This window comes from Dendropsophus ebraccatus, chromosome 1 (assembly GCF_027789765.1).
Source record: "Dendropsophus ebraccatus isolate aDenEbr1 chromosome 1, aDenEbr1.pat, whole genome shotgun sequence".
In the NCBI taxonomy this organism is placed as follows: Eukaryota; Metazoa; Chordata; class Amphibia; order Anura; family Hylidae; genus Dendropsophus; species Dendropsophus ebraccatus.
In genome coordinates this window covers 12,706,000-12,728,692 of record NC_091454.1, presented here as the reverse complement: position 1 = coordinate 12,728,692, position 22,693 = coordinate 12,706,000, and the positions used below count along the sequence as shown (strand labels likewise).

Sequence of the window (22,693 nt, the reverse complement as noted above, 5' to 3'; positions counted from 1 at the left end):
GCCCCAAAGAAAAAATGAGCGGTGAGTGAACTTATCTGATCAATTATTGTCTAAACCCGACAAACAACTGTTACCACCTTAGCGTCCCATGACGTATCTGATACGTCATGGTGACGCGGGGGGAGTTCAGAGAGGAGTCCCTCCGGGATCCCGCTCTGAACGGCGCTGCTCCCGGCTGTTATGTGCAGCCAGGGAGAGCCTCTATTAGCCGGAACCAGTCCCGTTGCTGCACCAGCTAATTAAGCCTCTAAATGCAGCTGTCAAACCTGACAGCTGCATTTAGATGCTTTGCTTCCGGTGTCTAGTGGGTCGGATCTCCCCCCACGATGCGATCGCGGGGGGGGGGGGGATCCGTGCTTGTGGCCGGGCTGGGACTCAGCGTCGCAATGACACTGATCCCGGCTCGGCAATACTTTGCACTGGCCTGCAGCAGACCAAAGCAATGTATCACCGATCTAATGGATCTAAGCGGTGTATATACAAGTCCCCCAGGGGGACTTCCAGTTTTACTTCCAGTAAAAAAAAAAAAAGTAAAAATATTTTTTTATTAATAAAAAATCCCCTCCCCTATTAAAAGTTCAAATCACCCCCCTTTTCCCATTTTATAAATATAAACAAATAAATAAACATATTTGGTATTGCTGCGAGCGTAATCACCTGACCTATTAAATTATCATATTCCTGATCCTGCACGGTAAACGGCGTCAGTGCAAAAAAATTCCAAAGTGCAAAATTGCGTATTTTTGGTCGCATCAAATCCAGAAAAAATGTAAATAAAAGTGATCAAAAAGTCGTATATGCGCAATCAAGGTACCGATAGAAAGTACATGTCATGGCGCAAAAAACACCTCACACAACGCCATAGACCAAAGGATAAAAGCGCTTTAAGTATGGGAATAGAGCGATTTGAAGGAACATATTTGTTAACAATGGTTTGAATTTTTTAAAAGCCATCAGATAAAATAAAATTTATACATGTTATATTTTTTTTTTCAATTTGACATGATTTTTTTTCTGGTTTCGCAGCATATTTTATGGGAAAATAAAGTGTCATCGCAAAAAATAAGGGCTCATATGGGTCTCTAAGTGAAAATATGCAAGCGCTATGGACTTTTAAACATTAAGTGGAAAAAGCAAAAGCGCAAAAACGAAAATTGGCTTTGACCTTAAGGGGTTAAACAAGGGACTTGGTTTTGTACCCACACACACTATGTCCAAATCTGAATTTATGGTGGACTTCTATAAAATTTGTAGATCTGTCAGACTTGAAGATGCACTTTATGGACATTAATAAAAAGAGAATTCATGTATCTAAAAAAAGAAAAATGTATATAAAAAGACAGCTAGTACATTTGATCCACAAGAAAATTTCCAAAACGTATTAGTGAATGAAGTCATTGACTGTGAGGATTCTGTGAATGTGCACCTCAAATCCAATTTATCTAGAGAAGAGCAATCAGCTTGTAAGGATTTACAGAACGATCATCAAATCGTGATTGAAAAAGCTGATAAGGGTGGAGCTACAGTTGTGTGGATTCGGGATGCATATTTAGAGGAGGCCAGAGGTCAATTAGATGACGATACAGTTTACAAAAAAATGAATAATGATCCAACGATGATGTACAACAAGGAGGTCGATGAGATCTTACGTGAGGCTTATGAGATGGGAATACTAGAGAAAGAGGTGATTATAAGCAGTTTGAGCAGTAAATCTCCTTAGTTTGCGCTGCTATACCGGCTTCCTAAAACACATAAAGGATTGGAGCGGCCTCCGGGCCACCCAATCATTTCATGAACAGGCTCGCTGTTCCATCCCATTGCCTCATATATTGACTCATTTCTACAGAAAATTGTGAAAAATTTACCCAGATGTCTAAGGCAGTGATTTTTAACCAGTGTGCCGCGACACATGGTCGGGTGTGCCGCGGGGAAAGTTCCCCAAACTATGGTGCCCTGTGAAACAGGAGAAAACAATGGGGGAGAGAAACCTGGGGATGGGGGAGAGAAACAGCAGAGAGAAGCAGGGGGAGAGAAGTTTGGTGGAGAGAAGCAGGGGGGAGAGAAGTATGGTGGAGAGAAGCACAGGAGAGAAGTATGGTGGAGAGAAGCACAGGAGAGAAGCATGGGGGAGAGAAGCACAGGAGAGAAGTATGGTGGAGAGAAGCACAGGAGAGAAGTAGGGGGGAGAAGTATGGTGGAGAGAAGCACAGGAGAGAAGCACAGGGGGGAGAAGTATGGTGGAGAGAAGCAGTATGGTGGAGAGAAGCACAGGAGAGAAGCACAGGGGGGAGAAGTATGGTGGAGAGAAGCACAGGAGAGAAGCATGGGGGAGAGAAGCACTGGAGAGAAGCATGGGGGAGAGAAGCACTGGAGAGAAGCACAGGGGGGAGAAGTATGGTGGAGAGAAGCACAGGGGGGAGAAGAAAACAGGCCCAGGTTTCACACTGAGTGAGTATAAACACATTTAGAATCTATATTATTAAGTATATGTATAATATGTACTGTTTTAGTGTCATTTTGTGCCATTTTGGTTGGTGGTGTGCCCCGGGATTTTTTTAAGTATAAAAAGTGTGCCGCGGCTCAAAAAAGGTTGAAAATCACTGGTCTAAGGGATACAACAGATTTCTAAGAACGTCTTAAAAATGTTGATGGAAAAGAGATTACGATGTTCTACACTCTTAATATTAAGAGCCTCTATACTAATATCCCCACCGATGAGGTGTTGATGACTGTGAGAAAAAAAATTGTGTAAAGACTCAAACCTGGATAATAGGTTTATTAGGTTCTTGATCTCTTTGCTGGGATTAGTACTCTCGAAAAATTATTGTAGATTTGGAAAGGATCTATACTTGCAGTTACAGGGGGTCTCGATGGGATCCCCTGTAGCTCCAAGTATAGCAAACATCTTCATGTCTGAGTTTGAGGATGTGGTTAAAGGGACATGCATAGAGATGAGCGAACCTCGAGCATGCTGGAGTTCATCCGAACCCGATCATGATGACAAGTTTGGAAAGTTTTTTAAAGTGTCACTTTTGTATTTTATTTTATTTTTGCAGAAATCAACAGTACAGGCGATTTCAAGAAACCTTGTAATTGGGTTTATTAGGCACATATGCCATTAACAAAAAAATGGCTGTAGCCAGCTCACCTCCTGCTTGAGTAAAAGAGGATCCCTGATGAAGGAGAGGGTGCACGGGTCCAGCTTCGGCCAGATGCCAATTCGGGATGAAGGTAACAAAGTGGTGGTCCCAGCACTCCGCAGTTAAAAATTTTAAAGACTTTATTACATATCAAAAAAGATTAAAAAGCTCATGTCGTGGTAAGCTACAAACAACCTACGCGTCTGTCGCGCATGTGAAACGCATAGGTTGTTTGTAGCATACCACGACATGAGCTTTTTAATCTTTTTTGATATGTAATAAAGTCTTTGAAATTTTTAACTGCGGAGTGCTGGGACCACCACTTTACCATATATGCCATTATCTGCATTCAAACAGACTTTCTCCAGGTCCCCCCCTCCCCCCCCCCCTCCTCTCTCTCATTCACTTCTCAGTATCAGGAAATCTGCACTCTTTTACATCAGTCGAGCTGGTATTTAGAGGTCAGAATGGTCAGTGCTGACTTCAGAGGAGATAGCCCAGTGATGTAGCTGTAAATTAACTCTTTGTTGCCCTGTTTTGGTGCCTCATCTCCCTCAACCCCTCCCCTCTCCATAGAAAACCATGAAGACAGGGGGGAGGGAGAGCTTCAAACTGCTTTTTCGTGATAAAAATGCATTTTTCAGCTAACAAACCCAATTACAAAGTTTCTTAAAATTGCCTGTACTATTGATTTCTGCAAAAAAAAAATTTAAACAACAGTGACACTTTGATGAAAATACAAAATTTGTATATCATAAAGGGTGATTTATTTCCAATTGTTTGGGAGTAATACTAAAACAAGACAAATGAAGCTAGCTATAGAAAAAGTAGGGACGTTTCCTTGTTTACAATGTCAAAATTGTTCCAGCATTATTGACCCCTTAAAGACCTCAGGCGTAAATGTACGTGCCTGTAGCCCGTGAATTAACGCAAACGGGCATACATTTACACCTGCAATTTACCCGATCGCTGTGTGTACACACACAGCGATCAGGTAATGATGACTACTATAATGTATAGCAGGCCATCTCTGCTTCTCGGCATTTACACTCCCCGTGCCGACGATCGCTGTATCAATTCAGACCAGCCAATTACAGCAAAATTCAGCTTTCCGGATCATCGGTGACCCCGTGTTTTACAGTAGGTTCGAAGATGAAGGATTAAACATGTCCACACACAATAAGAAGTGAATAAAGTTTACTTAAGTGATAAAAGCAAGGAAAATATAAATAAGATACAAAGTTTAGTCAGATACGGAAGATACAAATACAAAGCTAAGTCGAATACAGTACAATATACTTAGCTATCCCAGGTGAGAGTCCCGCCCGTTTTGCTGGGCACCTGGGAGAGATGACCGTACACACCATCTTCTGCTGTTTAACCAAAATGCCCCCCCCCCTCTGCTTGTGTGCATCAGCTTTTATAATCCCCTGAGTATCCTGCATCTATACACTAAGGATGCCCAACACTCCAGCTAGGCCCTTAGCCCCCTGTACTTTGGGCAAGCGTAGATCAGCATCATGTTCTCATTGGGGGAGAATGTGAAGACTCTCACAAACACAATTATAAAACATCCAGCTGACAGGTAGCTCAGATATGGAGTCTCCATAGACATTAGGCCAAAAATAATAGTGAATTGAATAAATTTTTACTTAATCCAGGATGACTGTCTCAAGTTCCTATATACTATACTACACTATATACTACACTACACTATACATAGAGATTCACTGTGCTAATTATTTAATTGATAAAACCACACACACAACCACTTGAACATTGTATATATATATATATATGTGTGTAACACCACTCCTTGCCACCGTGACATGTGACAACCAGCCACAAACCACCAAACGCCCACTTGCTGCAACCCGGGCCACAGAATTAGGATCTAGGAGGTTATATACCACTCTAAGCCACTACTCCTTGCAAGTAACAACTGGCACCCCTGGGTCACCACACAAGAAGGTTGGTAAGATAGTGAACTTATTCATTCCCCCAGCGATACTGTAAAGTATATTGTTAAATGTTGTTAATACAGCTCGGGCAAGATGGCTGCCCACATCATAATCTAGGCGGTATGTTTACTTTAATCAGTTAAACTTGTTATACTCTAAGGCCATGTTCAGACCTTGTATGAGACTGGCCGTTCCGTGACCCGTCCGCGGGCGGTCCGGAGAGGAGCAGTGAGGTGCGCAGCAGCGGCGGGCGGTCCTGAGAGGAGAAGTGTGTGCCGGAGGAGGACGCAGAGGAGGAGGGGTGTGTGCCCAGCTGCCCCAATCCCCCTTCAGTCCCCCCCAGCTGCCCCAGTCCCCCCACCCACTGCCCCAGTCCCCCCTCAGTCACCGCCAGCTGCCCCAGTCCCCCTCTCAGTAACCCCCAGCTGCCCCAGTCCCCTCTCAGTCACCCCCAGTCCCTCCTCATCTGTACCTGTACTACTACACCCCTTATCCACTATACCTCTACTACTACACCCCTAATCTCTACCTGTACTACTACTACACCCCTCACCTATACCTGTACTACTACTACACCCCTTGTCCACTATACCTCCACTACTACACCCCTCATCCGTACCTGTACTACTACACCCCTCATCTATACCTGTACTACTACTACATCCCTCATCTATACCTGTACTACTACTACACCCCTCATCTGTACTTGTACTACTACACCCCTAATCCACTATACCTCTACTATTACACCTCTCATCTCTACCTGTACTACTACCACACTCCTCACCTATACCTGTACTACTACTGCACCCCTCATCTCTACCTGTACTACTACTGCACCCCTCACCTATACCTGTACTACTACTTCACCCCTTACCTGTACTACTACTACACCCCTTGTCCACTATACCTCCACTACTACACCCCTCATCTATACCTGTACTACTACTACACCCCTTATCCTCTATACCTCCACTACTACACCCTACCTAAATGGAGGCACAAAGAAGATCTCCTTTACCATATAGGAGCACAGAGCGGCACATATTTGGCAAAAGTACTTATATGGGGCACAGAGGGGGCTTGTCTATTACATGGGGGCACGGGGGGGGGGGGGGTCTATTACACTGGGAAGCAATACAGTTGTCTCAAAATCATTAAAATAGCATCTGACGCTGCAGGGAGAAAAATGTTCTGTTTAGCAAAAAAGAAAAAAAATATTGAGATTTAAATCGAGAAAAGTCCAAATTTTTTTTTTTTTAATCGAAATTTTTTTTTTTCCCATATCGCCTAGCCCGATGGGGGGTGGGGGAATGGGAGTCTCTATTGCCCGTGGTAAACTGCTATCGCTGTCCAGCAGAGGAGTGGGGTAAGCGTGCTGACTGGGAGGAATCCAGGCCAGTGTTCCTGCAGCTACAGAAAGCACTTGGGCAGCAGTCCCCGGGATGTGCTGCAGCTCACTCGCCATTCTGGAATCTTGCGTGCGGTTGATTGCGTCTATTGCGCAGCAGGCGATAATAAAGTCTATGCAAGTTAAAGTGTACCTGTCGTTTGGAAAAACTCTCTCTGACATGTCAAAAGTTTTGATTGGTTCAGGTCTCAGTGTCCAGATCCGTACAGCTTCTGAGAATCAGAAACCGACCTGGCTTTCTCATGTCTGATGCCACTTCTAACCCGTAAGAGCTAAGGATGCAGCCTACCACACCAGTACTCTGCAAGTACCCGGACGCCTGGCCTCCAAGAGAAAAAACATGAGTCTTTAACTTAGTACGAAAAATTATATAAATACATGATTTTATTGAACGAACATGAGGTAAAAAGACAAAAAAACTTAGTAAATATGGAAAAGAAACGGTTAAATGCAGAGAATGCTGAAACACACATATTAGCCCATGAAAATTCATATAAACAGTAAAGTGTAATGTTCTTTGTGCAACATACAAACTATTCAATGGCAAGACGTGTGTATACGTCCTTTTTCTCCAATGGTGTTAAAAAGAAACTGAATTTAAAAAGAAAGCATGTATGGCACAATAAATCCCATAATAAATATAAAGTGCAAGTGCAGCAATAGACTAGATGGGACAGGTAAATTGCGTACTAGCTGCCGTGCGGACCCCTCATGAAGGAACACCCCAACGCACGTTTCGGTCTTGCCCTTCGTCAGAAGGTGCATACTGGGAGGTAGCTATGGTATTTATGGGCAGAGCAACCAATTGCAAGAGAAGTGGCACAGGTGTATAACACGTCAAACATATTACCCTTGTCCATGTGGTAGCGCTAGTGCGGGGTTGGGCTCCATGTTGGTAGCGGGTGAATGGCATGGTGACATCAGACGCGCCATGATGCACCAAAGCTGCCCCAACCAACATGGCCAAAGACTGAGCATGTGCACTAGGGATGCGCAATGCCCCAAAATTGATTCTAATATCGATTCTTGGGGCAAAATATCGGTTTAATACCAGAATACCCTGGTAGTCGATACTTTATGTTAAGCTGTGCTTTTGCATAGAGTATAATGCAGAGAACGTGGAGAGAGAAGAGGGAGAGTGGGGCGGGCGGGCCAGAGAGGATAGCGCAGGAAAAGGATGGACGTGCAGAGAGCGGGGAGGAGATGTGCCTGTGAGGATCCAGCGCGGTGTGAGGTGAGGGAGGCCGGTCGGGGCTGTTAGGACCCTGCCAGTGCGGAGATCAGTGATAATGGGGTGGAATCACGTGTTCTTACACTGACAGGTAAGCAGGGTGTGTGAAGAGAACGCTGCAGCCCGCTGATCTGTGTGCAGGACAGGTCATCAGGACATAAATCAGTTGGCTGCGGTGTTCTCTGTAGCACTAGGCCGTGTTTCCCCATCAGTGTGGTGACCTGTGACCTCCGCCCGGCCATGTGCGTCCTCCCTCCTCAGCAATTAGGAGCACAGAGCAGGAGAGGTTTTCTATGGGCATTTGCTGCTGCTCTGGACAGTTCCTGACATGGACAGAGGTGGCAGCACAGAGCACTGTGTCAGACTGGAAAGAATACACCACTTCCTGCAGGACATACAGCAGCTGATAAGTACTGTAAGACTCAAGTTTTTTTTTATAAGAAGTAAATTACAAATGTATATAACTTTCTGACACCAGTGCATTTGAAAGAAAAAAAAATTCAGCCGGATAACCCCTTTAAAGGGGTTTTCCTGGCAAAACGTATCAGTCACTGACTGTCGGGGTGCCAACATGTGGCACAGGTGCCGATCAGCTATTTGGGCCCACACTACACAGTGAACAGTGTTTGACTCTACTTGAATAGGAGCTGACCTGCAGTAACTAGTCACCACCGCTAAACAATCAATAAAGACAAACTCATTTCACTGTGCAGTGCGCGCCCGAACAGCTGATCCCTGCTGATCAGTGACTGATAAGCTATCCGGTGGATCCTGTGGATAGCTCTTTGGAACATTTTACCAGGAAATCCACTTTGAGGGTAGCTTCACACGTACCCAATTCGCAGCGGATTTCACACTGCAAGTTTGCAGCGAGATCCGCTGCGAATCCTTGTACAGTGAAGTTGAAGGGGGTTACATAAACGCTGCAGAATTTTCATCAGTGCACTTCCAGGGACTTCCTTTTGGCTCCAGGTTTTTGTGGGCCCTTAGGCGACATAGCCTCAGCGGGCCCCTTTGTGGAGTAATTTATGTAGTGAAAGTAAATATGAACTAGAACTCACTAAATCCGGCATACCCAGACCTGTGATATCAATAATACCAGTATAGTAGATATCATCTTCTTATCCCCTGTCCTATTGATAGGGGATAACAAGCCGAAACAGGAATACCCTTTTAATACATATGTTCATCACAGTCAAATATACAACTAAACCATTGTTACATTGCACAAAGTCTGATAAATTTTCACCATAGAGTCAAACAGACAACACAAACAGAGATGAACAGCCTCGTTACCTGTGGCATGCAGGGCTGTACAATGTACCAGTAAGGGCCCTATTACAGGGGGCGATAATCGGCCCGATTCAGCCGATTATTGCTCGTGTAATAGAGACAACAATCATGGTTTAGGTAAAAGCAAAAGTTTTTTCCGCTTCTACTCCGTATATGCTTTACTTGCTGCAATATAGCTGGCTATTCTCTTTCCCGGAATAGGACTGCAAAGGACCTCACCTGTGGGTGATCAGGCGTTGCAACATGGATAAAAAAAAACGTATTCCAGCAGTCCAATCAAATCCGGTATTTATTGTATAGATTCCATAAAATCGTTACATACAAAAAACGTAGAAAAATTCTAGACGCGTTTCGGCCCGCTCTGAGCCTTGATCACAGCATATGCTATGCTATGCTGTGATCAAGGCTCAGAGTGGGCCGAAACGCGTCTAGCATTTTTTCTACGTTTTTTGTATGTAACGATTTTATGGAATCTATACAATAAATACCGGATTTGATTGGACTGCTGGAATACGTTTCTTTTATCCAATCATGGTTTAGGTTTGGACCTAAAATCGTCGGGCACTGACCATGCATCTCACGGCCAACGGCTAGCAATTGCCCTAACACCTTACCTCTCCCTGCTCCCAGCAGCTGCAGCGTCTTGTCAGCTGACAGGCCACTCAGACGCTGCTGCCACCAGGAGGGAAGACCGGGAGCACTCATTAGTGCCCTGCATTGCAGTCTGCACAAGGAAGGCAAAGGAGAATAACCCTAAAGAACCCTAAAGACTACCTTTATTGTCCATTTCCTACATCTGCCCTGTTAGTGATGTTAGGTCAGAACTAGTGATGAGCGAATGCTGTTCGATAGAATAGATATTCGATCGAATAGTAAGGTATTCGATAGTATCGAATATTATCTAATAGTACTCCTGTTACATGGAGCGACGGCAGCAGATCGCTGCTATCTGCCATGGGCTGCCCGGACCATCTAGCAGCGCGCCCTCCACTTACTTGCTCGCTGCCGGCACGTGCAATAGCGACCGCAGCGAGCAGGGAACGAAGTGCAAACGAGCGCTGACAGCTGTCACCCTGTGTAATAGGGGCTTTAGGGTGCGTTTACACAGAAAGATTTATCTGACAGATTTTGGAAGCCAAAGCCAGGAATGGATTTGAAAAGAGGATAGATCCCAGTCTTTTCTTTATGACCTGATCCCTGTTTATAGTCTGTTCCTGGTTTTGGCTTCAAAGATCTGTCAGATAAATCTGTCTGTGTAAACGCACCATTAGTCTCCTTACAGTATTCCCACCCTGGACAGCGTGCGTACATATGGACCCTGGCAGCCTGTTGAAGCTTTGCTGATATGTCAGAAGCAGATGGTGATACCACAGGTCGAGCCATGTATCTTAAATTTACAGTATCCACAGTGGCTTTTGTCTACCCTGCTGTCTTTTGGGAAGCCGTCAGGGACCGCCTGGTGAGTAATTTGTAAGGTAGCAGGAAAGTGACAACAGCTTCCCTTTAAGAGGTTAAATGAATGGGTGTGACTACAGCTCTGTTGTTAAACCAGCATCACGCATTCATTTCCACTTCCTCCTTCTATCAGCCATGGCGTCTGCTACTCTGAGAGACGAGCTGCTCTGCTCCATCTGTTTATCTGTATTTAAGGATCCTGTAATGCTGAGATGTGGCCACAACTTCTGCCGGGTCTGTATTGGTCGTGTGCTGGATACACACAACAAATCTAGAGTTTATTCCTGTCCTGAATGCAGAGAACAGTTTAAGGACCGGCCTGCACTGATGAGGAACATTGCTCTGCGTAAAATAATTGAGAATTTACTGACTCCTCCAATACCGACAGAAACCGGGATCTGCTGCACTTACTGTGTGGACTCTCCTGTACCTGCTGTGAAATCCTGTCTGCACTGTGAGGCTTCTCTGTGTGATAAACACCTGAGAGCTCACAGCAAGTCACCAGAACACGTCTTATCTGAGCCCAGCACTTCCCTGGAGAAGAGGAAGTGTTTGCATAAAAAGATACTCGAATTTTACTGCAATGAAGACGCTGCTTGTATCTGTGTGTCCTGCAGCTTGGCTGGAGAATACGGAAGACATGATGTTCAGATGATAGATGAGAAGAAGAAACTGAGAAATGTTCTCCAGAAATTGACCACAAAGAGAGAGAAAACTGAGGAAAGAGTCCAGAGTGTGGAGGAGCGCAGGAGAAAAGGTCAAGAAAAAGCAGCTGGAGAAGCCGAGAGAGTCACTGCCCTGTTTACAGACATCAGGAGACGGCTGGACAACCTGGAGAAGAGGGTCCTGAGCGAGATCTCCAGGCAGGAAAAGGAAGAGTCATTGTCACTGTCTGCTCTGATCCAGAAGCTGGAAATAAAGAAGGACGAGCTGTCCAGGAAGATGAGACACATTGAGGAGCTGTGTAACATGGCGGATCCACTGATTGTCTTACAGGAACCAGACACAGGTGACTTGTGTGATCCTGAGGAGGGGGGAGGTGATGAGGACACAGGGGGACATGATAGACAGCCCCATGATGTAGATGATCTGGATGTGACTGTGATCTCAGAGACATTCCGCACAATATGTGACATTATAACAGATATAAAGAGTGGGATCTATGCGGAGGGTCTTATAGAGCTATTATTGGATGTAAACACAGCTTCTAATAATATCCACATATCAGACGACCTAAAAACTGCAACCTGGACAGAAGAGGAGCAGAATCGTCCAGAAACAGCAGAGAGATTCCAGGATTATAATCAGGTGATGAGCAGCAGGAGATTCTCCTCAAGGCGACATTGCTGGGATGTGGAGAGCAGTACATCAGGGAGGTGGAGGGTGGGGATGTGTTATCCCAGTATAGGCCGGAGGGGAGGTCAGTCTCGTATTGGTTATAATAACAAGTCCTGGGGTTTGGAGAGGTGTAAGAATCAGTACTTAGTGATACATGACAATAAAGAGATTCTGTTACCTGGCAATATCTCCAGTGATAGATTCAGGATCTGTCTGGATTATGAGGCCGGGCAGCTGTCCTTTTATGAGCTGTGTGACCCCATCAGACACTTACACACCTTCACTGCCACCTTCACCGAGCCCCTTCATGCTGTATTAGGCGTTTTTTGGAAAAAGCTTGATGGAGCTCTTGTAGATAGCTGGTTGAAAATGAGAAGTTAAAGGAGATGCTCGGTGGATTTTAAAAGCTGGCAACAGGCAGGGGCAAAATTGATTACAAGTACTAACTTACCTCTCCCTGTCAGCGGTGATAAGTAGGACCAGTCGTGGGACCCCCGCTGGGCTCCGGGATCTCCAGAGCTAACACATCACAACTTGGCTGATGGACTGGCCGCTCAGCCAGTCAGTGACTGGGGTGGATGCCGTTCCAGTCACTGATTGGCAGAGCGGCCAGTCCATCAGCCGGGACAGGCCTCCCCCCCCCCCCCCCCCCCCAACTTGCGACATCATCATACCTCAGGGGAAAATCTAGGTTGATAGTTGGTGCCTTGCCCTCCTGATCCCTCATGATCATCCGTATAAGCTAATTATAGAAGTTCCTGCTACAATGCATCAACTATCTTTTTAATTCTGTTCATAAAAAATTGGATTTTCACTAGCATATTTTAATTATATGTAATTAGTACTCAACAAGTACAAACAAGGGTGAGGTTTTCCAAAAGGGCTGTGTATACTTCTGAATCTGTATTCCAGCTAGGTAATACATTAGCTTTTCTAGAGTACTGAATGGCCCCAGGCCCTAGTATGACCTTAGCCTCTGCACCGCCTATAGTTACACGTCTGCTTGTAATACCTGCTTGTTCGCTTATTAAACAGTCCATGTATAATAAACATTTTAATGTATGCTGTTTTGTTTCGTTGTCCTTGTGCACACATTCTGCAACATTTAAAAACTAAAAGTAAGTCCCCCTCCCCAAATCCCATGGGAACAATATAGAAAATGTGCTGCTATATTCTTATGTCATCTGTGCATATATTCTACTACGATAAATATCCTGCTGGGTTAAAGGGGTTATTCAGTATCAGGATCTGTTCACACTACGGAATTAGCATGGAATTTCAAGCGGAGTCCGCTCTGCGGCAGTGAAAGACCGCTGAGCCAAGAGTGATGGCTGAAGCAGGGGCCTGCACTTAGCTACCCACAGATTCTACCTGACCATGAGCCAGAGGCAGCGGGGAGCTAGGTAGCATCTGAGTATTCATTTGTTTGCAAAGATAGGGTGCATGCACACTACGGAATACGCGCGGAAAGGCCGCTGCGGATTCCGTCGCTGGCCCCTGCTTGCGGCCTCTTGCATCTCCGCCTGTGCCATAGACTCCATTCTAGGCACAGACGGCTTTCGGCGGACGGCGGAATTGGCCTGGCCATAAAATGGTGTTTATGGCACGGGCGGAGATGCACGCCGCCGCGAGCGGGTACAAGCGACGGAATCCGCAGCGAGTTGTAAGTGTGGATTCCGTAGTGTGCATGCACCCATAGAGTGGGAAAAGCTGCTGCCAGACATCTTTGACACCAAGGTATCTTCCCATGAACAAAAGGATCTATAAAATATATATATATATACTAGAAAATGTACCCAACGCTGCCCATGTCAGTGTTTTAGGGTAGCTTCACACGTACCGACTCGCAGCATTAATAACGCTGCGAAGTGGCTAGGTCCTGGCAGATCACTTTCACTACATACACACAGCGGTCTGAACGACCGCTGCGTGTATGTAATTCTGCCGGCCGCTTGACTCCTTCAGCTGCCGCCCAGCTCCCGCTCTGTATACATTACCTGTCCTTGCTGCACGGGGTCCCGGCGTACTGCTCTCCCGCCCGGCCAATCAGTGTGTTGCCCTGCCGCAGCCACTGATTGGCCGGGCGGGAGAGCAGTACGCCGGGACCCGTGCAGCGAGGACTGGTAATGTATACAGAGCGGGAGCCGGGCAGCAGCTGAAGGGGTTAAGCGGCCGGCAGAATTACATACACGCAGCGGTTGTTGAGACCGCTGTGTGTATGTAGTGAAAGTGATCTGCCAGGACCTAGCCGACTCGCAGCGTTATTAACGCTGCGAGCCGGTATGTGTGAAGCTACCCTTAAAGGAGAAGTCCGGCCAAAATTAATTTTTGATATGTTGTTACTTATGAAAAGTTATACAAATTTCTAATGTACATTAATTATGGGAAATGCACATATAGAGCTATTTCCCTTAATTTAGTAGATCAGGAAGTGTTAGAAATATCTCTGAAGAAGTGACGTCACGACCCAGGGTGTAATTCCTATGGAGTGTCCAGCAGGAGGCGCTCTCTATATAGAAGTCTATGGGACTTTATTGTTTCTATGGGTTTCTATTTAATGTAATGTAATGTAATGTAGTGTACAGTGCTTTATTGAATGAATACATCTATGGAATACTTTGGGGAGCAAGTGTCCTTGCTCCCCAAAGTATTGCATAAATGTATTCATTCAATACATTCAATACACAGTAAGCCCACCGATCCGCCGCATTCCCGCCGATCCGCCACACGCTGATCCGCCGCATTCCCGCCGATCCGGACCATATACATTGAACTACAGCTCCCATCATCTGCTTTTAGTATGAACAGGTGATGGGAGCTGTAGCTGGGTAATGGATATGACATGCCGCCGGGCGCAGGGGGGAGCCGCTCAGTACACAGGAGCGCTCCCCCCTCCTCCTCCTCCTTCCGTGATAACTTCCGCCTATACCAATGCTGACTCCCTGCCTGGCCGCTGCTCTCCGCTCTCCCCCCCATACATACCGGCTCCCGATGCATCCTGGTGTCCGCGCTGATGCCGGGAGCCGGTATATGTGAGCGGAGAGCGGCGGCGGCCAGGCATGGAGTCAGCATTGGTATAGGCGGAAGTTATCACGGAAGGAGGAGGAGGAGGGGGGAGCGCTCCTGTGTACTGAGCGGCTCCCCCCTGCGCCCGGCGGCATGTCATATCCATTACCCAGCTACAGCTCCCATCACCTGTTCATACTAGAAGCAGATGATGGGAGCTGTAGTTCAATGTATATGGTCCGGATCGGCGGGAATGCGGCGGAAATTCGGCGGAAATGCGGCGGATCTGCGGGCTTACTGTGTATTGAATGAATACATTTATGCAATACTTTGGGGAGCAAGGACACTTGCTCCCCAAAGTATTCCATAGATGTATTCATTCAATAAAGCACTGTACACTACATTACATTACATTACATTACATAGAAACCCATAGAAACAATAAAGTCCCATAGACTTCTATATAGAGAGCGCCCCCTGCTGGACACTCCATAGGAATTACACCCTGGGTCGTGACGTCACTTCTTCAGAGATATTTCTAACACTTCCTGATCTACTAAATTAAGGGAAATAGCAGTATATGTGCATTTCCCATAATTAATGTACATTAGAAATTTGTATAACTTTTCATAAGTAACAACATATCAAAAATTAATTTTGGCCGGACTTCTCCTTTAACCCCTTAAGGACAGAGCCTGAAATGGCCTTAATGACAGAGACAAATTTTATGAATATGACCAGTGTCACTTTATTCATTAATAGCTTCGGGATGCTTTTACCTATCCGGCTGATTCTGAGATTGTTTTCTCGTGACATATTGTACTTTACATTTCTGGTAAATTGGAGTCGATACTCATAACAAATCTTTATGAAAAAAACCCAAATAATGTGAAAAAATGTGAAAAAATGCATTTTTCCAACTTTGAAACTTTTTTGCGTATACAGAAAGTGGTTATACCACATAAATTATATATTAAATAGCATTACCAACATGTCTACTTTATGTTGGCGGCATTTATTAAACTATCTTTCATTTTTTTTAGACGATAGGAAGCTTAAAACATTAGCAGCAAATTTCCAAATTTTCAGTAAAATTTCAAAATCAGATATTTTTAGGGACCTGTTCAGGTTTAAAGTGTATTTGAGGGGCCTGTATGTTACAAAGCCCCACAAAGCACCCCATTTCAGAAACTGCACCCCCCAAACTCTGCAAAAGCACATCCAGAAAGTGTTTTAACCCTTTAGGTGAGTCACAGAAATAAAAGCTAAGTGTGTAAGGAATTTGAAAATTTTAATTTTCTCTGCAGAGATTTTATTGTAATCCAATATTTTTCATAATTATAAACCTATTAGCAGAGAAATGCACCCCAATAATTATTGCCCCGTTTCTGCAGTTTATAGAAATACCCCATATGTGGCCCTATTGCGCTACTTGACGCAACCACAAGCCTCAGATATAAGGGAGCGCCTAGTGAATTTCAACGCCTCCGTTATATTTGGTCATTTTTGACTGTACCACTTCAGGTTGGCAGAGGCTCTGGGGTGTCAAAACCTAAAAAACACCCCTAAAGGGACACCATTTAGAAAACTACACCCCTCAAGGAATGTAACAAGGGGTGCGGTGAGCATCTGGACCCCACAGGTGCTTCACAGATTTTCCGAACAATATGGCGTGAAAAAAGAAAAATTTATTTTTTACACTAAAACGTTGTTCTAGCCTTCAATTTTTCATTTTCTTAAAGGGATAAGAGGCAAGAAAAGACAAAAAATGTGTAGCGCAGTTTCTCCCGAGTACAGAAATACCCCACATGTGGCGATAGAGTGCCAAGGGGGCGCAGGACGAGCCTCCAAAGGGAAGGAGCGCCAATTGGCTTTTGGAAGCTGAATTTCACTGAAAAGGATTTCAAGGGCCATGTCGCATTTACAGAGCCCTCGTGCTGCCAAGACACTGGAAACCCCCCACAAGTGACCCCATTCTGGAAACTACACCCCTCAAGGAATCTAACAAGGGGTGCAGTGAGCATATGGACCCCACTGGTGACGGGCACAAATGTGGAACAATGTGACGTGAAAGGGAAAAATTTCATTTTTTCACTTTTACGGCACAAATGTGCCCGTCATCAAGGGGTTCATATCCTCACTGCACCCCTTGTTAGATTCCCTGAGGGCTGCAGTTTCCAGAATGGGGTCACTTGTGGGGGGTTTCCAGTGTTTTGGCAGCACGAGGGCTCTGTAAATGCGACATGGCGTTCATCATCCATTCTAGCCAAATCCAACCTCCAAAATCCAAATGGCGCTCCTTCCCTTCGGAGGCTTGCCCTGCGCCCACATGGCGCTTTATGTCCACATGTGGGGTATTTACGGACTCGGGGAAAATTTCTCTACACATATTGTGTGTTTTTTTCTCTTTTAACCCCTTGTGAAAATGATAAATTCAAGGCTAAACCAACATTATAGTGTAAAAAATGTAATATTTCATTTTCACGCCACATTGTTCCACATTTGTGCCCGTCACCAGTGGGGTCCATATGCTCACTACACCCCTTGTTACATTCCTTGAGGGGTGTAGTTTCCATAATGGGGTCACTTGTGGGGGGTTTCAACTGTCTTGGCAACACAGAGGCCTTTTGAATGCAACATGGCCCCTCAAAATCCATTCCATCCAAATCCAGCCTTCAAAAACGAAATGGTGCTCCTTCCCTTCGGAGGCTTACCCTGCACCCGCATGGTGCTTTATGTCCACATGTGGGGTATTTACGGACTCGGGGGAAATTACGCTACACATTTTGTTTTTTTCCCCCTCTTTTAACCCCTTGTGAAAATGATATATTCAAGGCTAAACCAACATTATAGTGTAAAAAATGTAATATTTCATTTTCACGCCACATTGTTCCACATTTGTGTCCGTCACCAGTGGGGTCCATATGCTCACTACACCCCTTGTTACATTCCTTGAGGGGTGCAATTTTTATAATGGGGTCACTTGTGGGGGGTTTCAACTGTCTTGGCAACACAGGGGCCTTTTGAATGCAACATGGCCCCTCGAAATCCATTCCATCCAAATCCAGCCTTCAAAAACCAAATGGCGCTTCTTCCCTTCGGAGGCTTACCCTGCACCCGCATGGCGCTTTATGTCCACATGTGGGGTATTTCCGTACTCAGGGGAAATTGCTCTACACATTAAATGTTTTTTTTATCTTTTAGCCCCTTGTGAAAATGAAAAAACATGACAAGATTAATGATTTAGAGTAAAAATTTTACAAAAATTACACTAAATGTTGGTCTAGCCTTGATTTTTTTCCATTTCCACAAGGGGTTAAAAAAGAAAATGAACACAAAACGTGTAGGGTAGTTTCCCCTGAGTACGAAAATACCCACATGTCGGCATAATGTGCCATATGGGCACAGGGCAAGTCACCAAAGTGACAGAGCGCCATTTAGAGGCTGGAATGGAGGATGGAGGCCATGTCGCAATTACAAAGCTCCTGTGCTGCCAGGACAGTAGAAACCCCCGACAAGTGACCCCATTCTGGAAACTACACCCCATAAGGAATCTAACAAGGGGTGCAGTGAGCATATGGACCCCACTGGTGACGGGCACTTACGTAGAACATGTGCCAAGAAAATAAAAAATACAATTTTTTTCATTTTCACGTCCCAAATGTGGCCGTCACCAGGGGGCCATATCCCCGCTGCCCCACTTGTTAGATTCCTTATGGGGTGTAGTTTCCAGAATGGGGTCACTTGTGGGGGGTTTCTACTGTCCTGGCCGCACAGAGGCTTTGTAATTGCATCATGGCATCCTCTAATGGGAATGGCGGCCATACCTATTTAGCTGGGGAAAAGGGACAATTCTAATTTATTTGGGGGTATTAGGCCAATTATTAGTTTATAAGGTTGGAAATGACAGGTGTCCATCAAATTCAACCTGTGTTGATCCAGAGGAAGGCAAAAAAAAACCCTCATAAGGCAGACGACAGTAGCCTCATCACAGGGGAAAAATTCCTTCCCGACTCCATAATGGCGATCAGAATAATCCCCGGATCAGCGTGACCCCTGAAATAGGAATAACGGACAGAATTTAGATAATGTAGAACCCCAGTGACGTGTGGTGCGCCTTGGAGCGATCCAGTATGGAGAGGCCGGGGGGATCAGGACAGGTGTCACACAGGAAAATGGTGTCCTACCTGATCCCCCTGTTACGCCACACTGCACTTCTTCTGGGGTCTCCCTTTCTCCAGTGTGGGGGACGTCACCTGGAAAATGTTGTCCTGGTGGGATACGGGGTCCTTCATATCCAGAAGCGCTGGGTCCGCTCCATGGCTGCTAAATATTAGGGCTCTATTACTGCTTCTGATATGTTCGGATCGTGCCGCAAGCTACAGTAGCTCGGGCAGCGAGGGACCGGAAGAGGGGGTGCTGGTATAAGAGTTATCCCCGTACAGGTGGTGACCTTTATCCAGCAGTGGGAAGATCAGTTCCCGGACGATCTTCCCACTAACTCCGAGGATGGGGGGGGGGGCATCTGGGGGCTGCATTCGGGTGTCCCTTCCTACATACACTCTAAGGGTACATGCACACTGCGGAATCGCGACAGATAACCCTTCGTGCATTCCACAGCTGGCACCCACCGGCGGACTGATGCAGGCGCACGTCTCCACACGTGTCATAGACTCCATTCTATGCACGGGCGGATTCCGCTCTCCGTCCAACGTGTTCATTCTTTGGATGGACGACGGATTCCGCCCGTGCATAGAATGGAGTCTATGACACGGGTAGAGACATGCGCCTCCATCAGTCCGCCGGTGGGTGCCAGCTGCGGAATGCACAAAGGGTTATCCTTCGCCATTCCGCAGTGTGCACGTACCCCAAATCTGTAAGTGTACCCTGAGGTACTCTCACAGAGTTTGTAGAATTTCACACCATACCGTAATCTCTTATTGGGACGGTACTGGCGGAAAAGACGTGTCTGGGCGCTACGCTACGCTACCCCCAGACACGTCACTGGATGATGAGGATGATGAGGATGAATGGAGGAAAGAAGGATCCCCCCATTCATCCTCACTGGCTGTTTCGGTGTCGGAGGCAATAATAATGTATCCCTCTGACGCTGAAAACACCCTGGGGGCCATCTTTATATGGGGACTAGTATATGGGGTATATAGTGGTGTAGTGTCAAACTTTATTCAATGTAGTGTAGTGTGGTGTAATGTAGTGTTTTTTACGTGTTTTTTTACAGTAAGTATAAAAAAAAAAACCTACGCCAACAAAGGAGTTGCTGATAAATGCCGCACTTATGTCCGGCACTTATAAGCAGACTGTGGCAGTAGAATATAGAAAAAAAACACCCTACGCCAAAAAGGAGGAGTTGCTGATTAGCAGCGCACTTTCGTGCGATGCTGATCAACACTCAGCGGCGATAGGGTGCGGAAAATAGAAGAAAAAAAAATTTGGAAAAAAAAAAAAAACTTTTTCTATATTCTGAATATCCCTGTAGCTGCTGATAAGTGTATTACACATATCAGCCGCTAGGGGGCAGCAGAGCGCAAAATCCGGAAAATGACGAGGCTGGAGCCGAAAATAGCCGAAAGAAGACGACGGGGAACGGCGGAAAGACCCGAAGACCGAACGGAATGACGGAGGACGCCGCGAACCCGGAAGACGCCGATCAGGAGCCCGGGACAGGTGAGTAATGTACAAATACCTGCTCTTGACCCCTCCGCTACCTAGCTGAGGGGTCCAGGGCAGGTATTTATTATTTTGCTGGACTCTGATCGCCGTGCCACCGGCCCGATCGCCGTGAACGGCCGGCCGGCCGTTCACGGCGATCGGGCCGGTGGCACGGCGATCACCATTACTTTTTACAGTAATGGCGGTCGGTGCCGTCCTCGGACAGCACCGACCGCCATTTTTTTCCGGGTCATCGGGTCACCGATGACCCGGAAAGGTTCCGATCGCCGCTATTGGCTGATCTGAATTGATCAGCCTATAGCGGCGATCGTAAGCACGGGGGGTGTTAACCACCCCCCGTGCCGTGAAGCTAAGATGGCCTGCTATGATTTATAGCAGGCCATCTTCCCCGACCGCTGTGTGTGAACACGCAGCGATCGGGGGAAACATCGGGCGTAAATTTACGCCCTGATGCGCCAAGTACCAGGGCGCGAGGGCATAAGTTTACGCCCGATGTCGTTAAGGGGTTAAGGAGATTTGTTCCAAGGGTGCCCAGGAGGCCAATCTACGCCCTAGTTTTTTTGTTTACGGAAAAATTACCAGGAGCTGTACAATACACTTTACGACTATGTTCACAAACCGTATTTTTGCTCAGTATTTTTCAACCAAAACCAGGAGTAAATTGAAAACACAGACAGGTTGAAATTTAGCAGATGGCATCATTTCACGGAAATTAACGTCTGTTATTTTAAAACAATGCTCGTTTTAAAATATCGGTAAATATTTTTCATTAAATGGTGGCCATCCACTAGATTTCAACAGTGCGTGAACATAGCCTTTCTGTGTTTTAAATCCAATCCTGGTTTTAGGAGTGGATTTACTGACCAAAATACTGAGCAAAAATACTGTGTCGGAACATAGCTTAGAAATGTAAAATCTAAATCTCACAGAGTGGCTGTGAGTTAGTACTGATATTGGTTTAACGGAGAAGTCAGTTGAATTATAAAATCCTGCAGCCGGCAGGCACGGCCAGGAGAGGTAAGTTAGTACTTGTCATTTCTCCATTGCCGCCTGCAGGATTTTACGATTGGCCAGACTTCTCCTTTAACTTAGTGGGTATAAAAGATGCCACTGAAGTCAGTAAAGTAAGCTGCAGGGTGCCACCCCTCTCTGTTATTAGTGACAACTGTACTCAAAGAACAGAAGATAGAATGGGAGATATTCCAACTGAATTGAGACAGCCACCCCTAGCAACCAATCAGATTCCAGATCCCTTAGAAAATGGATGTAGTAATCCTATTTGTTGCTAAGGTTTCAGTATACCTTGCCAGCTACCATTTTTGTATGTATGAGGAAAGGGGGAGGGGGTTGCCAGACACAGCCATCATTTTTGTGAGGCAAAATCTGATCTCCAGAACATTCTACCATTTATTTCTATGGCTCTGTTTTTCCCCAACACTGTACTCATAAGCTACCACCAGGCCTGGCTGTCATATTTGTGATTTTTTGGATCTGCACATTCACGTCTCTATACTATAGCTCTGGCTGAGCGCTAATTACCTTACCTGTGCATTGGGGAGAACTGCAGCTCTAATTATGTCACCTGTGTGTTTATGTGGAGATTTTCCCATTCATTTCTATGGGGCGGTCTTCCCCACCTCCTTCCCTCCTGTACACTTGCCAAGGAATATGTATGAATATGTGCTGCGCTGTCATCAATCTGACACAATCAGTTCATTACATTGCTGTGCATATTCATACAGGGGAATTCCACTATGGAAAGTGGGAATAAGGCCTAACTTTCCTGGGACATTCATTTTATTATATATATAAATATATATCCATCCTCTGGGATATACACCACCATGTTAGTCAAGATTTACCATTACCACACAAGCCTGGTCCATATATTCATTAGAAAACTCAGTATAGAGCGGTAAAAGCCCTATACACAGTATATAGAGGAATAAAGGCTGTGATGTACAACATATTAGTCAGAAGAGAAGTTCCTACCTCATAGATATGAAAGAAATCTGAGGAAAAAGTCCTGACTGGAAACTCCTGACCCAGCTGAGGTTCTGACTGGGGGAGGAGCTTCCCCTCAGCTGTGGTCTTGACTAGGGGTGGGGCTTCTCCTCAGCTGAGGTCTTGGTTGGGGGCGGGGCTTCCCAGTCAGGGCTTTTCCTCA

At 45.7% G+C, this 22,693-nt stretch overlaps 1 protein-coding gene across 1 annotated transcript; it reads left to right on the top strand.

The window, feature by feature from the left end:
• Positions 1-10,626: 10,626 nt before the first annotated feature.
• LOC138773821 (E3 ubiquitin/ISG15 ligase TRIM25-like) lies at positions 10,627-12,210 on the top strand. Its single transcript, XM_069954275.1, has 2 exons — positions 10,627-11,455; positions 11,636-12,210. Exons 1-2 carry the CDS (start codon positions 10,627-10,629, stop codon positions 12,208-12,210), a joined length of 1,404 nt encoding a protein of 467 aa, XP_069810376.1.
• The last annotated feature ends 10,483 nt before the right edge of the window (positions 12,211-22,693 follow it).